Here is a 17,271-nt window from a genome sequence, read left to right as displayed (position 1 = left end):
AGAGAGCACGAGTGGGGAAGGGGGGCAGAGAGAGAGAATCCCAAGCAGGCTCCACGCTGTCAGCGCAGAGCTCAATACAGGGGCAGGTGCAGGGCTCGAACTCACCATGAGATCATGACCTGAGCCAAAATGAAGACTCAGATGCTTAACCCACTGAGGCACCCAGGCACCCCAAGATGAGCAGATTCTTGACCCAGCCTAAATGTGCTTCCCAGGAGAGCACTTTATGGCCACAGCAGTTTCTTACCATGTTACTGATACTGGGCTGTAGGGGCGGGGTGCGAGCAATCAAAATGCCCTCTGCCAAAGAGACATGGGGGGTAAAGATGGGCCACCCCCAACTGGAACAGTATGCAGCCCTTGCAATAATAGTCATGCAGAATTTGCATTAAGACCAGAAACGCAAACGCATCCAGCAAGATATGGAGTGAAAAATGCGTGATACAGAATCACATGCAGTGTGATTACAGCTGCACAGAGCAAAGTTAGAAAATTGTGGAAGTAAATTCATCTGGGAATTTGATATTATTAAGTTGACTTTTCAAACTAGGTGAAAGGATGAGTTATATTTAAAGTTGGAAGCGACGGGCTGACCACTCAGGGTGGAGGATGAAAACAGGTTTTTTTTCCATCTCATTCTTTACAACCAAGAAATTGAAATGGCTCTCGGGTTTAAATATCAATCATTAAATCATGGACATACTGGAAGAAAACTTAGGCAGTATTTTGTTTTTAGTAACTTTGGAGTAGGTATTTCTAATTGAAAACCGAATTTTTAAAAAAATAAATAATAAACATTTTTTTTCTTTTTTTTAATGTTTATTTACTTCTGAGAGAGAGAGAAAGACAGCGCGCGAGCAGGGGAGGGGCAGAGAGAGGGGAGACACAGAATCGGAAGCAGGCTCCAGGCTCTGAGCTGTCAGCACAGAGCCCGACGCGGGGCTCGAACCCACGAACCGTGAGATCATGACCTGAGCTGAAGTCAGACACTGAACCCACTGAACCACCCAGGCTCCCCTCACAATAAACATTTTAAAAGCATCAAAAAATTGGGAAGAAAAGAAATAAAAATAAAAAAACTGGGAAGAAATTTTTGCACCACATAAGAGCTCTTAGAAATTAATAGGGAAAATTGAGCGCTACAAAGTGGACCAAGGAGATGTACAGATAGTTCATACAAAGAGAAATGCTCAGCTTTACTCAGCAGGAAAATTAGGCTTAATTTTATCCAGTGTTGGCACAGGAAAACAAACATGTATTGTTAGCAAGAGTTTAAGTTAGTGAGGTTTTTTGGGAGGGGAAGTTTCTCAACATCAGAACAACAACAACACATTGCATCTACTCTGTGACCATATACATCCTCTGTTAGCATTTCATCCGACAGATTCCGTCTCAGAATTACACGGCAATATCTACATAATGATCACTGCAGAACTGTTTAGTAGAAAGAGGCGATAAACAAGCTAAGTGTCCACAGAGGCTGGTTACGTTAATTATTTAATAAGAATGAGGAAGAATGTTTCCAGAGTGTGGAAATGAGGAGAAGAGCAAGAATGCCCAGTGGGCTGTGATCCCTTTTGTGTTCAAAGGGGCGGGGAGTGTATGTTACGCTCTTACATCGGAGTGTCTATATTTGTGCATGTGTTTTGTTTTTGTTTGTTTTTTTTTAACTTGGAGCCTCTATTAGTTTTATCATTAGAATATACAAAAAACACGAGCAGGCTTTTTCCATAGGTGATGGAGATTCGGGTGATTTTTTTTTTTTACGCTGTAATTTCTACTTTTCTATATTCCCAGGTTCGTTAGTATGAGCGCATGTGTTCTATTCATATGATGTAAAAATAATAAACTTATTTTTAGACATCCTCTGCAGATGAGGAGCAAGGAATGCTATTTATTGACCAGGGAATTCATTTGGAGATCAGGGGAAATGTAAATCTGGGGATGTTGGGTTCAGACATTGAGAACCACCCATTAGGTATTACGGTCACATCTGCATTCCATTATAACAGACATGGAACAGCTGTCACATCTATTAGCACATCCTTTATCCCAACAAATTCCTTCATTGTGTCAGCAAAATGTAAATGTATCATTCTTCTTGGGTAACTTCAGAAAACAATGAGTTCGTGATGATGGTTGGGTTTTTTTTTTGTTTGTTTTGTTTTTTTTTTTAATATCTGGCATTTGAAGAACAAGTCACATTTAAGATAACCGGCTGCGTCAGTTAGCACACGTCAGGATGCACCCTGCACATTCGGTCCTACGTGGGTGCAGAGTCGGGGCGCCAAAGATCAGGGAGCGGGCGCGCGCCCACCGTCAGCGGCCACCGATTGTGTGCCTCTCGCCAGCTGCCGGTCACCGAGCTGCAGAGCACACGAGACCTTCACGTTGGGAAACGAGATGACCAGCTTGGCTTTGTTCTCTTCCTTTCCAGAAAGCTGCAGGAGACACAGATGTCCACCACCTCAAAGCTGGAGGAAGCGGAGCACAAAGTCCAGACTCTGCAGACAGGTGTGCTGTCCGTCATCCTAATAAAGTCCGTCCAGGGCAGGCCGAAGTTAGGGGGCACTCCGGGCCGTCTCCCGGTTGCCCCGAAGCAGTGACTCCTCGGAGCCCCCAGCGCCTCCGCCTTCCCTTCGTTAGCCGCCCACCCTGAGTTGTTGGTGTCGGAAGCGGGAGGATCTGAATTCCATTTTCATCCTTCCACAAGCCATCCTTTCTTTCCTGCGCCTTTTCCAACAAACACATCTAAATCACCAAACTGTCAGGGACTGACATTTCATTTGGAACAATAATAGGAAAGAAAAAAAAAAACAAAAAACCAACCACTTATTTCCACCCTGAGCGAAATTAAGAACACTCATGGCAGACCTTTCAAATTTAAGACACCAAAAAAAGGGTGTGCTAACAGTTTTTATCGTTTCTTTACACTTCTTTTTTCTTCTCTGTCTTTCTTTTTTCTTTTTTTTTTTTTTTTTTCTGAAAGGGAAACCGCACGATATAATGAATTGAAACGTGGGGGCAAAAATATTGGACGACCTCAGAATCCAAGTGAAAACCACCCGACCGAGTGCTGTGCTGTGTAGTCACAGCACATTTACAGACACGTGAATAATCCCCCCCCCCCCAAATCTAGAGACCTCCTAAACACCAGTAACACATCAAGAAAAAGAGATAAACAGTCCAATAGAAGCAGGGGCTAGAGACGCAAATAGGCGGTTTGCGGAAAAAATGCACGTGGCCAGTACACATATGAAAAAAAAAAAAAGTTAACCATTCTTCCCAGGCAGGAAGATGCTCATTAAATCAGGGAAAGATCGTTTTGCCCGTCAGACTGTCAAAAGAATTTTTTTTTAATTGATACTATCCGGTGTTGGTGAGCGTAGAGGCACCATTGCTACACTCGCGGTATTGATGGGAATGTAAATTGCCTCTGCGGGGGGAGCCAGCTGGGTGGGAGTGGCCTGTTTTGGAGTATCTAAGTATCCTTACCCCAGAACCTTCGCTTCTGCGGGTCCTGAGGTGCTGGGCATTTGGCAAGCTCTGTACGAAAGCTAATTGTTACTGCCTATGTCCTGACCTGGAGAGTTTTTCATGCCTTTCTGCTAAAGGAAAAGAACAAGTCTCAGAATATATTTGTAGCCTCCTATTTATGCAGAGGTGAAAATATGTACATATGCGGTTATGTATGGAAATATTTTTTTAAGCAATAAAATACACATAAAGGCAGGAAATCTGCACACCGAGCCAGTAACCGGCGTTCTCTCCCAGGAGGTGTGTGGATGAAATGGAAAAAAAGGGGTTTTTGGAACTTCTGTGCATTTGCATTATCTTCGACTCCTCAGATGAGAATATATTGCTTGTATATTTTTGCTTTTTTAATTTAATTCGGACAACTGGCATCTTACATTACGGCTTTGTGTCCTCTGCCTTTCAGCCCTGGAAAAAACCCGAACAGAATTATTTGACCTGAAAACCAAATACGATGAAGAAATTACTGCCAAGTAAGTCTCTGCCTGACTTCCTCTGTCTGCATGCTTTCGGTCAGGTGTCACCTGTATTTTGCTAATCCATAGAAAATTCCCCCGGCTCTGCCCTCCTGTCTGTCAGCTTTTGCCAAACGGTACGGGATTCAGGAGGTGCTTGGCCTCAGAGCCGCCGTGAGGAACACAGCAGCACCCCCATGAGCTCCTGGCGTCAGTTTACTCCCCACGATGTGACCGTAATCTCTGGTGCTCTCAGAACGCTGAAACTTTTGTCTTTAATTAATGTGAAGCCTCCTCAACATGTGCCTTTTTCTAAGAAAACTTGGGGAAAAGGCAACTTACAGAAGATGTGATACAGGAGACGTTTTGAGGAGCTTGGTCTGTGCAAATCACGTCACCTTTCCCTGTGTCTGGGTCCTTGGCTCCCACACGGATGTATTTATTCAACTCCTACCTTAGGACACCGGGCATCTCTGTGCACACGTCGGGAATGTATACACGTAGACACGTCTGTGTGTACGTCGGGAATGCGTGCATTTGGGCAGGTATGTCACAGGTGGCTGTGGCGGAAGGAAGTGTGTGATCTGCCACAGGGACACCTGTTCCAGCCCGCTCTCCCTGCAGAACACCAGAAAAGAAGGAATAGTATTGACATAAGTCAAGAGAGGTGGAGAAGCAACAGAGGTTGTCCCTAGCCACGCTCTCCTCTGCCGAAGTCCAGACAGGCGGCACCAGGCAAGGCGTTGGTTCGCCTTCTCCTGTCCTGGGAGGGTCCCCCTGTCCCCCTTAGAGACCCATGTCCTCCTGCTGTGCTCCCACAGCGGGCCTTCTGGGTAGCGGGCAGGGGCTCTGAATAGTGCACCCCCTCCGAGGCTCCTGTATTGCATAGGGCGTCCCTCTGTCCCATCACACTTGCCCTTGGCCTTCAAGGTTGCTGCTGGGCCTGCTGCTCACGGGGCCTCTCTCGGTGGGCTCTCTGCCTTTGCTCTGTGTGAGTTAGTAGCTCCAGACTGTGAGCGCCCACCTACCCAGGCCTGGTGCTCAAAACCAACTTTGATCGTGAGCCCAGAATTCCCGCACAAAGACTAAATACCTTCCTCAGTCTCGGCGACTCGGCCTGTTGGCATATCTAATCCCCGTGGGCGTTCCCTCTCCGGCCAGTGTGCTAAAGTGTGGCTTGAGGTGAGGTAGAACGAGCTGGCTCTAAGGGGTGGGATAGCTGGTTGAGATTTCACTTTGAGACCCGGAGGCTCTCGTATTAACTTCTCCAACCTGGGCGTCGCTGTCAACGGGATGTGGCAAACGTGCAGAGCTGTCTCCCCTTCACCCCCCTAGATGTAAGCTCCGCAGAAGCCGTTTCAGCTGCTGTCACCCTGATGTTCCCTGGTATCCGCGTCCGGCTTCCCTACTCTGCCAGTCCGCCATCTTTGTTTTTCTATCCTTTCTGTCTGGACCTTATCTACTAAGTAGAATAGTAGTTGTTTTTCTCAGTAAATTCCAGTTTTGTAAGTTACAATATTTTCATCTGATACAGAGGTCAATCGGTATCTGTTCCATCTGATACAGTCCTCAGTTTATAGCATTTCCTTTCTAAAATAGTTCCTTCTGGTCCTCTGGCCCATGCCTTCTTATTAACATCAGTTTACTCACTGACAAAATTCATAGTGACTTCGGTGGTGATCTATTTATTTCACTAGTTTTCAATATTTTATTTTTAGCAAACCACACCTCTTTCTGGAAGACATAGATACATCTTGTGTTTCTATAATTAACCAAAGTTTGCATTACTACGCATGTAAAAGCTCGTACAACCAGTCTCTGAGCGCCTCTAAGCTAGCGTTTTTGAAACTGGGTGTCACAGTGGTGAAATCCATTTAGTGAGTGGCGACCAGCCAGTTGGGCAGTAAAATTCAATGGAAAACAAAATAACAGAATAGAGTCGAAAGTATCATGGCTCATGGCACATAGGAGAGTCGGGTATTGTTTTGTGACCCTTTTGGGTTAATCGTGTGTCTAACTGTAAAAATGTAAACGTACAGTTACTGGGCCACAGTGTAGAATGTAGTTCTTCCAGTGGATCTCAATCAGAATTTTCTTTTGAAAGCCACTGCTCTGAGAGTGTTACAAAAGCTTGACTTTCAGAAGCCGATGTCTCCTACCGTGTCCTCGTGGGGCACGCTGGGGAGATGCTGTTAGTCACGAACGTCCACCTACTTAGGGGAGAGAAACGGCCTGGTGACACATAGCGTCTACCGAAACTGTTCAGAAATGACAGCAGATAATGCCACTTGTCACATGATTGCTAAGTACTGGCCCCTGGTTTACATTCATAATTTTTTACTGGGCTTCTAAAGGCCACGTAGAAAACGGGTGTCCATGTAATCGGTTTGTTTTCGGGGTTGAGGAAGCAACGCAGCAGAGAACAGCCATGTAGGAAGGACTTAAATGTCCCCTGCTCACAGGTTTCCATTTCTTTGGTTGAGAATATGGCGGCCCGGGGGGGGGCAACTGGGAGACAGGCCAGAGAGGCAGTGTCTCTCATTGTCTGTCCCCACCCTGTCTGACCTTGCTAGAGGCCGGGCTGACGCTGGGGAAGGACTCGCTTCTCTCACCCAGAACCGCCAGTTATCCAAGGACAGGGCCCTGCTCTCAGGGGAATCGGCTCCCTAGAACAGGCTCAGAGGTACCTCTTAAGATGACGAGGACGATTTTCAGTCTAAAGTGTTTTTCTAGTTGCTGTTCACAGGTGCATTGACTCCTGGGCTTTCCCTAAGCAGCCCGCTCTGTCATTTTATAGGCAAGAACATTAAGTCTTGGGTCCCCTGAATCAGCAAGGTCACTGGGGGGGAGCCTCAGAGGCCCTAGACCTCTCCTAGGCTCCAACCCTACTGGCATCTGACGAGAAACGGTGTGGTTGTAACTGGTGTGGGCTCAGTGAAAAACGTCTCTAGACTCTTTCTCTTTGTATCCGCATGTCTTAAGGCCAAAAAGGTGTTTTCCCCATATAAATGAAAATCTATGCGTTACTTGCTCATTTTCACCAAACTACAGGAAGCGGAACGTAGAATCAAAAAGTATGAGAGTTGCTTATTCTATCGTGTAAAAATGCTTTGCTTTGGGACTATGGCTATTGTTAAAAACTGCTTATGGGGCCGTGGGCACTCTTGGGGTGCGTCCCCTCCCGGGATCCGAGCAGGAAATTCTCACCTTCTCCGGTGATGAGAAGGGAGCCAGAGGTGTGGCATATACGGCTGTGCGTGGAGAGAAAAAGCCTAACTCTCGTGATGGGCACGACTCAGAATAGATCCACTCGTTGGTGCAGCAGACATTCCTGGAGGCCTCTTCTGTGCTTGGCACTTAGCTGGGCTCTGGAAGCCCTGAGAAAGAAGGCTCAGCAGGGTGGGGGTGGGGAGCCATTGAAATCCGGTGTGATCACTGCTGTGACAGGCCCTGTGCTGTCAGGGTGTCCACGGAAACCAGACGGTGCACTCAGCCCGGGGCAGGGAGCAGGGAAACCACAGAGGCAATGCGGCAGCATTGAGAGGACCCCTGACCTCACCCTCCCCGCTTCCTGGTGCCAGGACTCTCATGGCCAGACTCCGCAGAGGCCAGTGGGAAGTCCACCCAGCTTGAACAAAAGGAGAGGGTAATCAGGGAAGCCTTCCTGAAGGGGGTGACGTGTGGTTTGAGGTTGAAAGATGAGTTCCAGCCAGGGGCTGCTGGAGGCAAAGGGAATGAAAACACAGGGCAGCCACACTGACCTGGGGAGCCAGCCAGAAGTGCCGGACATGGGGACGGGGCAAGGTGGGCGCAGTGTGTGTGGGGCCGGGGGAGGGGAAGGGGGCGGACTCAGGCCCCCACAGGGCTCGGTCGTTTCCCAAGTCAGAAATGGACTAGCTGTTGACAAAAAGGCAGCCTAGGGCCAAACACTGACTGTACATGGTTCCCAGAGTAAGTAATCCGCAAAAAATGTGGAGAATGGACTGAGTTAATAATCACTACTTTCTTGTAGCTTTCAGGGGGTTGCTTCAGTCTTGGAGATCCCATGTAGATGGAAGCTTCCCCCTCGGCGTCCCTCCCCTCTTCTGTTTTCTGGGAAACGTTTGTCCCGTCCTCACGCCCACCCTCCATGTATCTCATTAGACTTCATGTCTTTTCATCAGTACCTATGAATATAAGCCCTCCAGGGGCAAGTCTTTTCACAAATGGCCTTAAAATGTCCCACAACAATTTATTTTCTCTCTGTGACAGTAGGGATTCTTAAATACTTGTTACAGAAAATGCAGGAAGTGGGTGGGGGCTTTGGAGAAGGCTGACCCGGAGCGGGTCGCGGGGTCCACGACTCTCCATGTGTCCTTGGGGGAGCTCGCTGCCCACCACTCCCGCTGCCCTCACCCTGCAATGGGCGGGCACAGTGGCGGTCAAGAGACCGGCTGGCTGTGCAGGGTAACGGGAAGGTGTGCAGGCAGCCCCCAGCGCGGTGACAGCCCGCCCCGGCCATCAGCCACTCTATTGTCGCCAAAAAGAACCTATGCCCAGCAAGCTCACAGTAGGGCTTGCTGTGCGTTTCTGAAATTAGCCGTCCTCAGGGAAGGTTGACGTTAATGGCCCCAAATCCCAATGGGATTTGAAGAGCCCACGTTGCCTCTGCATTTCCGTCACCGGGGGATGTCACCGGGGTGACCCTCCCTCACCCCCGTTTTGGAAAGAAGCCTGCAGGTCGAAGGCACCAGGGCTGTTCCGAGAGAGCCTGGTTCATTGTGTGCGGTCACCGCCCTGCGTCAGCTGGGACAGCGCAGGCTGACTTTGTCAGGGACAGCAGCAGTAAAGTTTTCCATGTGTAGGCTTGAAGCAAAATGTAATTAGCCTTTATGTGCAGAACAAGGACCCATTGATGAATACAGCTGGTCTTTGTTTTGTCCCGTCATTGAGAGTGGGAGGTAAAAGTGTTCTTCTTCATGTTTATTAATGCGAGGTTCCTTAGACAAATGGCAAGCACAGTTTAATATTTGTCGGAACACAGGGGGGTTTGCCAAAACAGTTGTGTAAGAGGATTGCAGGGTTGCAGATTATAACCGTTTCTGGGTTAAATAAATGAATTATTTCTCTGCTTTTTTTTTTTTTTTTTTTTTTTTTTAGTTAAAAAGATCCCTCCTTTCTCAGAGGTGCAGCTCAGCTCATCCCACTTGTGTTAGCAAATGGAGATGTAGCACCCTGACCGGCTTTGCCTCGGAGATTGCAGCCAAGCACAGCGTGTGGACTTTAGACAGTTCCCAGGATGGCCGTGGGGGCGGGCGGGCGGGCTTCGTTTCAGCGCGTGGCATCTGGCCCCAGAGAGAAGCCTGCCTCGCTTCTGGCTCGCCTGCTGCAGCTATTCACCTGGGCTGGTGGCTGGGCTGGCACCTCACACCGCAGGAGGGGGTTACCCTCCCAGACTAGCGTCCTGGGCACCAGTGCAGGAATTCCCTTTTTTTTCTTCCTCTTCTTTTCTCAAGTGCAAGTGCACGGCCACCTACCTCTTTGGTCTGTCCCCCGAATGCCGGTTGCAAAAGTAGCTTCGGTGCTAACACATACAGACGGCTTGTTCCATCCCCTTCAGCTTGGGGTCTGTGACTCTGAGCCTCCGATAAAAGAAAATACCTGATTACACTGAAATGCTCTATTTTTTTTTTTTAACAGCTAACGTTAGTCTTAGGAGAATTTGAACCTACCAAGCCCTCTCCTGCCAGAAAAAATGCACATTTCTTAAGGTTACTCGTGTTCTATTCCTTTTCTATGTGCTTCTTTAAAAGAACTACATTGTATATACACATACTTACCTAGTATATTACAAAAGAGACATTTATGGGGAACTTCACTTGGGTTGATTGGAGAGTATTTTCTTTATCGCATGTCTGTAACCAGTGCTTTCTCACAAAACGCAGTGTGCTCTGAGAAAGGAAACCTTCCCAAGTGAGCCTGGCTTAGGGCTTTATGGAATTGTTGAGGGGAACCCGTACCCCACATCGTAGAGGTAGGGAATGCCCAGCAGCGGGGCACAGAGGCCCCGAGAGGCAATTTGACCGAGGGGCGGCTCCAGACACGACGCCCAGGTAGGAAGTGCAGATGGTGTGCCAGTGAGTGGCTGTGGTGTAGACACCTTCCCTGCACACGGATCGCCCTGGACTCTTTCGCGGTGGTTTTTGCGCACACTCAGAATCCAGGGCAGTTCACACACTGCCATGGTGGCCCACGAAGTCCCGTTCTGGTGCTGCCTTCTTAAGAGAGCGCCAGGTGAGAGGTTCCCAGGAGAGTTTCAAGCCTCCTCTCCCCACAAGCCCCACCCTATTGGCCCTTCCAGACTGGTCGCTCTCATATTTATTTTTTTACATTGCCACATGAAAAACTTAGAAACCTGGGCCAGGTAGAGCCCAACCGACAAAGCCTGAGAACCACACTAGTATTTTGATGGTCCTGTAGGACACATCGTCGTCCCCCAGTTGCATTTGCAAATACCAACTTTAGTGTCTGAACGGAGTCTCTCTGCTGTACCTTTAAGAAGGGAACATTTTCTATTTCCTGTCTTTTTGATGAGTCATCAATTTCCAGTACCAGTTGCTGTAATTATCCTGGTTAGATTAATTTCCCTAAAAATAGGCAGCTTCTTTCATGGTTTCGTGGGGATGGGCTTGAATAAAGAACCCTCCTGTCCCTTCAACCTTAGAGGCAACCAAATCACAATTGCAGGGAACAGCTGAGGACTTTTTTTTTCTTTCTGTAGCTTATCTCCCAAAGAGTATAACTGTGCATTTTGTAGAATTCCTGGGATTTTCCATCCCCGTACAAGTATTTCACTTCACACCTAAAGTCCGATGCCTGGGTGAGCCCTAAAAGGCTTTCCTTGGCTTCTGCAGCAACAGCAGCATCTCTAAAGCAGCACAGCCCAGATCTGGAGATTTCCCAGCCCAGGGCGCTGCACGGGAAGGAGGGGGTGGTTTCGTGTTTTCAAATTCATGTAGAATTTCCTCTGAGTGCCAAGGATTCTTCACCTGTTCCGTGGACTCCAGATGCAGCTGGAAATTACGTGGCAGCAGTGAGAACCAGCAATCTCTACGCCTCCCGCCTTCAGCTAATCTTCCTAAAGGCCTGTGTTAAAATGTCAGGCGTTGTGTCACCTACCAGAACGGCAGAGTGAAGGGGGCGGGCGGTTCCAGATGGGATCCGCACATGGGCTCACACGCTGTGCTCTGTACGCTAAAACACGCATATATATACGGTACAGAGGGCGATCCCGTATGTGGTGTGTGTATGTAACATGTTTATGGATGGAGAGATAGTGATCATATTCATACAGCATCCTTGGAGACGGTGTTGTAGGGAAAAAGCATTATTCCTCGATTGTCATCTGGGTTTGGCAGGCATTCATAAAAATTTTGTGCATTTTAAAAAAATTTTTTTTAATGTTTATTTATTTTTGAGAAACAGACAGTGCGAGTAGAGAAGGGCAGAGAGAGAGAGGGAGGGAGACACAGAATCCGAAACAGGCTCCAGGCTCTGAGCCGTCAGCACAGGGCCTGATGCAGGGCTCGAACCCATGAACTGTGAGATCATGACCTGAGCTGAAGTTGGAAGCTCAACCGACTGAGCCACCCAGGCTCAAAATGTTGTGTTTTTAGAGACCCTTGAAGTTTTCCTGATTCTCTATAAAGGTAAATCTTGAGGAGCTCACAGTTTGAAACTCAAGGAAACAGGTTTGGGGACCGTTGGAGAAAATCATCAATTTGTGGCCATCAAGGTGTATCTAATGACCTGTAAGAACACCTGTAAGTTGACAAACAAATGTCAACTGAACTGTCTCCAAAGAGGGACCTCATCTTCTTTCTTTTTTTCATTTGTGAGAGTGGGGGAGGGGCAGAGAGAGAGGGAGACCGAGATTCCAAAGCGGACTTTACACTGTCAGCACAGAGCCTGACACGGGGCTCGAACTCATGGAACCGTGAGATCACGACCTGAGCCAAAGTTGGACACTTAACCAATGGAGCCACGCAGGTGCCCCAACGATGACCCTCATCTTATTCTCTGTATACCATGTGCGCGTCAGCACGGTCACAGGTACGTCATCAAGAGAGAGACTTTGATCGATGTACTGAATCAGCATGAGCCTTCGCCTTGACGACAGGTGGATGAGGTCTGAGTAGCACAGGGCTTGGACCCTGACCATTGACATCAAGGACACTCTGGCAGGACAACCTAAGGAACCTGGTGGCTTCTAGGAAGAGAGAGGGAGCCATCTAAACCACAAGAGGGCTTCAAGAGGAAGCCTTACAGAGGCCCAGCCTAGAGAACGCACACCAGTTCCTAACCCTAATGGAATTCCTCCGAGGGCCACGCGTTTCTGGCTCTCTGCGGGAGGTCTGTGACCACGCCGATCACCATGACGCAGCACGTCTCCTCCAGTGCCTCCCCGCTCCCCAGGTGGCAGAGGAGATGTGATCGGATGCACGCCGACCGGTCGACAGCCCTTTGGAAGGGAAGCAGGAGGGCTGGGAGAGGCGAGAGATTCTTCTTTCCACGGACTGCCCCCAGATCGGTGAAGATCAAGCCCTTTTATATGACACAGTATTTTTAATTACAAAAGTCCTGCCTGTGGATTATACCAAATTTAGAAAATTTTAAATGGTTTTAGAAAATAGAGGTCATCAGGCGTCATCTCATGATGCAGACATAACTTGTTAACGCTCTGGCATATTCCTTCCGGTCTTTTTTTCTGGACCGTGGTTTATTAATTCTGTTGTCTTTTACAGACGGCATCAGATGGATAGGCACTTTTCACTTCTAGGCTGTTGGTTGTTTGTTTTTTGTTTTACTTGACATCTAAGTGTTTCTTTTGTGTCATTAACCATCCTTCAGAAACTAAAAGCGGGCAGTGCAGTATTCCATCAAATAGGTGTGCCGTGGGATAGTTACTCGTTAATTTCCCTGTTGTTTGGGAGCCTGATTCATTACACTGCCCTCCTTGCCTTGCAGGTTAAAACTAGAACACTCCAGACACGCTCCGTCTTTCTGTGCCTCTTTATCCTGCCAGTGGCTGTCGCATTTTTAGGTGGCTTCCCTGTGGCATCACCAGGCGGGAGAGTCTGGACTCCCAGAATGCTCCGAGGGCTCCTGCGGCACTGGCCTCGCCACCAGACTGCTGCTCTGTGACACTGATAGACGTCCCGGCCTCCTCTGGTCAGTGGGCGGTGGAAGGGGCTAGGCCTGTTGTCAGGAGACCCTGGGTTCCGGCCCCAGCTCTGTCACCGGTGTGGCCCCTCAGAGTCCCGTCCCTCAGCAGTAGCTGTGTGCTCACCAGTAAAACGAGCAGATTGGGCTAGATGACAACGGGCGACATTGAGGAACCTGCTCCCTTTTTGGCCTCTTCACTTTATCCGCCCACTTGCTTCCCAGAACCTGGATCCCCCATCCTGTGTGCCACCTGGGCCCCTGCAGCCTGTTTGTGGAGTGGTCTCCAGGGAAGACACTCTGGGAGGAGGAGGAGGAGAGCCCCGGCCTCAGGCGCTCCGTTTCTGTGCTCGGGCCTGAGTTTCCTCACCAGTGGAATGAAGTAATGCCCGTAGAAAGTGCCTGCCGTGGTATCTGCACACGGACCCTCGGCAAATGGGGCTCGCGGTCACCACCACTGTTGCCTACCAGGCCCCTCGCGTCCTTCCTGGCCCGTCGGAAAAATGGTGGCCGAGTTCCCCCAGCCTGAGGTCTTTCCCAGCCCTGAAGGGCCCCATCCTTTATCTGTGTTGACCTTATGAGAGTCGGTGTGTCTGTGCCTCTTGGTCCACGTCAGCACGCTGTGGCTGTGGGAGTCATCGTCCTAAGGGACTCGTAGCCAGTTACCCTGTGGGCGCTGCTAAGGCGGGGGTGAGGGGGGTGGGGTGCAGAAAGCTCCGAGCACATACTATTGCAGAGCTGTTGATGCCTTAACCTCTGGAGGTTCATAACCGCCGAGCAGCTCTGCTGAAACCTAAATGCCACACGTGCGCAGGCCCATCTCCCGACGCGAGAGCAAGTCGTTCGCGTGTGGTCCCTGCCGGTCGCGCATCGAGGCGACTCAGACTCCAGGAGACATCTCACCCCGTGTGGCTTGGAGAATTTCAGGGCTCTCTGGGCTGTCGTAAAACAAATTAAGAGAGGTGCCAAACATCTGGGCACCAGCAAGGATGTCTAGGGCTCTGGTTTGGGGATATGGTAAAAAAAAAAAAAAAAAAACTTTTTGGAACCAGCCTTAAGAATGAAAAGTTTCCTATAGGAGAGTAAGAGCGAGCGAGATAATTGAACTCATTGATTTCCTTCACGGCCTGTTTGCCCTTTCATTCCCTTCCTGAGGTGCTGTTTGTTGAGGAATGTCTCCAATTGCCAGAAAGACAGTGGGGTGTCTCATATTTCCCCGTCAGCTCACCTTTCAGCCAGAGCCGAGTTCCGAGGCGAGCCTGCGATATGAATTTTTAATGCAGAACTTTATAGCTTCACTGTTGCAGCCTGGCTGCACTGCTCTCCTGAGCTTTCAGATTTAATGCTCTGATGAACAAGCAAAGACTCAGGGCATTCAGCATCAGTGAGAATTAACCCCCAAACGACCGCACGTGCGCCCTCTAATTTCCCTAAAGGTAAACCTAAAGGAGTCGGGAGGGGGGAAGAAATGAAATGATGTGGTGTTTGGAAACTTCTCAAAATAGCCTGGAGCACTAAAGCAGCCTACTCTCAAAATTTTATTAGCTAGCATATATTTTTACCTTTTCATTTATCTTTTCAACGTTTGTCCTCACTTTGATGGACTTCTGCGCTCTTCTCGACCCTTAAGAAAGCTGTACGATTTTTAGGATTTACCGAGCAGAAAGATTACTGGACACTCCCATTTTTCCCTGGGAAGCACAAATGTAGTTAGAAATCCAGAATCCGGGGGCACGTGGGTGGCTCAGTCTGTTAAGTGTCCAACTGTTGATTTCAGCTCTGGTCTTGATCTCAGGGTTGTGAGTTCAAGCCCTGTGTTGGACTCCACTCTGGGCATGAAGCCTACTAAAAAAAGGGAAGGGAAGGGAAGGGAAGGGAGGGAGGGGAGGGGAGGGGAGGGAAGGGAGGAAGGAAGGAAGGAAGGAAGGAAGGAAGGAAGGAAGGAAGGAAGGAAGGAAGGAAGGAAGGGATTAACCATCAGTAATGGAAAAAGTACCACTTACATCAAATGGTCAGTTCTGTGTGTAGGCATATGATTGTTTTTTTTTTGTTTGTTTGTTTGTTTTGCTGGTAGCTCTGTATATTAGTGAAAGTTTTGACATTAAGGATTTGTTTTAGAAAACACTGTCTGTAAAAGTTGCATGAGTTTAAATAAGTTAGAGAAGGGTGGAGTTTTCAGTAGGTGGTGTCAGAATAATTGGCTAACTATGTAAAAGACAAGAGTCAGAGCTGAGCCCCATCTAGAATCAAGTCTAGATGTTTTGAATATGTGAGTGTAAAAAAACGTAAAAACACTAGGAGAAACTTCAGATGGCTACTTACATGATGTGGGGGTGGGAAAAACCTTTCGAAGCATGAGGCCAAAGGTGGAAATCAGGGAAATTCACAGCTTTCTGTGAATTGGTTGATTGATAAACGGACAAAAAAGATTTGCATTGTCTATGACAGATATCTATCTATATATAAAGAGTCCTGACGGAGCAATAAGAAAAAGTTGAGAACCCCAGTAGAGAAAGCTCTGTATTTTCAGCTCCATCTCCTTTCCAGACAGTTCTTTCATGGGCATCTCAAATTCAAGTGACCTCACTGTCCATGACTTCCCTGCAGACAGCTTTTCTTCCCACTTAAGGCAAACAGGGTCCTCCTTTTTTCCAGAGACAGAGGGTCCTTCCTGCCTCTTACCATCCCTGCTATCTAACCCATATTAATTCCACCTCCTTGAGACATTCTGCATCCCTCCCTTTTCACTATAATCGTTTGGCTCACTTTTCGTCTCTTGGCCCTGCTACATTAGTATCTTCCCAATGGATCTCCTTGCTGCCAGTTTCTCCCTGGACTAATCCATCCTCCAAGTGTCTGCTGAAAGTATCTTCCTGAAATGTAAGTCTTATCCTGTTAAAATCTGTCCTCCTTAAAATCTTTCCATGGCTCTCTCTTGCCTCTGCTGAAAAATCATGACGTAGTGCGCGAGAGGCTTCGCGAGTCCGCCCGGCCTTCACCGCCTCATTTCATGCCGAATCTGATGATCACTCCCCTCGTAGAATCTCGGGCCTTTCCAGGCTCACCATGCTCTGACATCCCAGCGCATCGTCACCAGCCTTTCTTCAGAAGCAGATCCCTGCCCCTCCACATCCCGTTCCTGTGCCCACACTTACCTGCACCAGCCTCTGCGTGCATGTTAAGAGGGGATCTGGTCTCTCCCGTTCCAGGGAGAGGATTCCAGGTGGGAGGGGACCGTGAATTTGGGACCCCCCTCCCCCCCCCAGAAAACATACATCTTTATTTTCACTAACACCTGACTATGATGTAGCATTTCCTTCCCTTGCAAGTGAGGTCAACAAACCAGAAATAAGAGGGGCGCCTGGGTGGCTCAGTCGGCTAATCGTCCGACTTTGGCTCAGGTCGTGATCTCAGGGTTCGTGAGTTCAAGCCCCACATCAGGCTTTGCGCTGACGGTGCAGAGCCCGCTTGGGATTCTGTCTCCCTCTCTCTCTCCCTCCCCGACTTGCATTCTCTCTCTCTTAAGGTGAATAAATAAACTTTAAAAAAATTAATTAAAAAAAAAAAAACAGAATAGGAACCTGTGACTTGGTTGCAAGTGGAAATCACATTTTCCATCACATTACAATTGTTGTTGATCCCTCAAATAGCCCGTGGTTCTTAGAGCCACCACAAGATTCCTTATTTCATGCTTCGATAAAGAACGTTTGTTACTATCTCCTAAATTCGGGTATTGTTTTAAGTACTATAGTAACTGCACTTCAAAATAAGTGTTTTCCTTAGTAAACATACATATTTTTAAAACATTCTTCTAGGAAGAGGTCCATATGCTCTTACTAGACTTTCGGAGGGGACCACGGCACGAGAGAGGGTCAGCGTCCACATGAGACTGGCAGCATCCCGAGGGCCACGACTGGTGCCGCCTAGTGCTTTGCCCTAGAACTTCGCACAGTGCTTGCCACATTACGTGGGCTTTTAATAACAGTCTGTGTGGCTTTCATCAAACCCACCTCTCCCAGCCACGAAACAGTTGGGGCTGGAGGAGGTATTGTACGCATCCGTACACGCATAGTTCTGATTG

General features: G+C 48.3%; 1 protein-coding gene across 9 annotated transcripts in view; it reads left to right on the top strand.

The window, feature by feature from the left end:
• Positions 1-17,271, top strand: part of CUX1 (cut like homeobox 1) — a 375,851-nt gene that overhangs the window by 231,170 nt on the left and 127,410 nt on the right. For all 9 annotated transcript variants that reach the window (XM_053213812.1, XM_053213810.1, XM_053213809.1 and 6 more), the window contains 2 exons: positions 2,438-2,514; positions 3,941-4,007. In XM_053213812.1, the coding sequence (XP_053069787.1) occupies positions 2,438-2,514; positions 3,941-4,007 (144 nt within the window). The remainder of the gene's footprint in view (positions 1-2,437; positions 2,515-3,940; positions 4,008-17,271) is intronic.

The sequence above is a fragment of the Acinonyx jubatus genome, chromosome E3 (genome assembly GCF_027475565.1).
Source record: "Acinonyx jubatus isolate Ajub_Pintada_27869175 chromosome E3, VMU_Ajub_asm_v1.0, whole genome shotgun sequence".
NCBI lineage: Eukaryota > Metazoa > Chordata > Mammalia > Carnivora > Felidae > Acinonyx > Acinonyx jubatus.
This window is presented reverse-complemented; position numbering and strand designations above follow the sequence as displayed.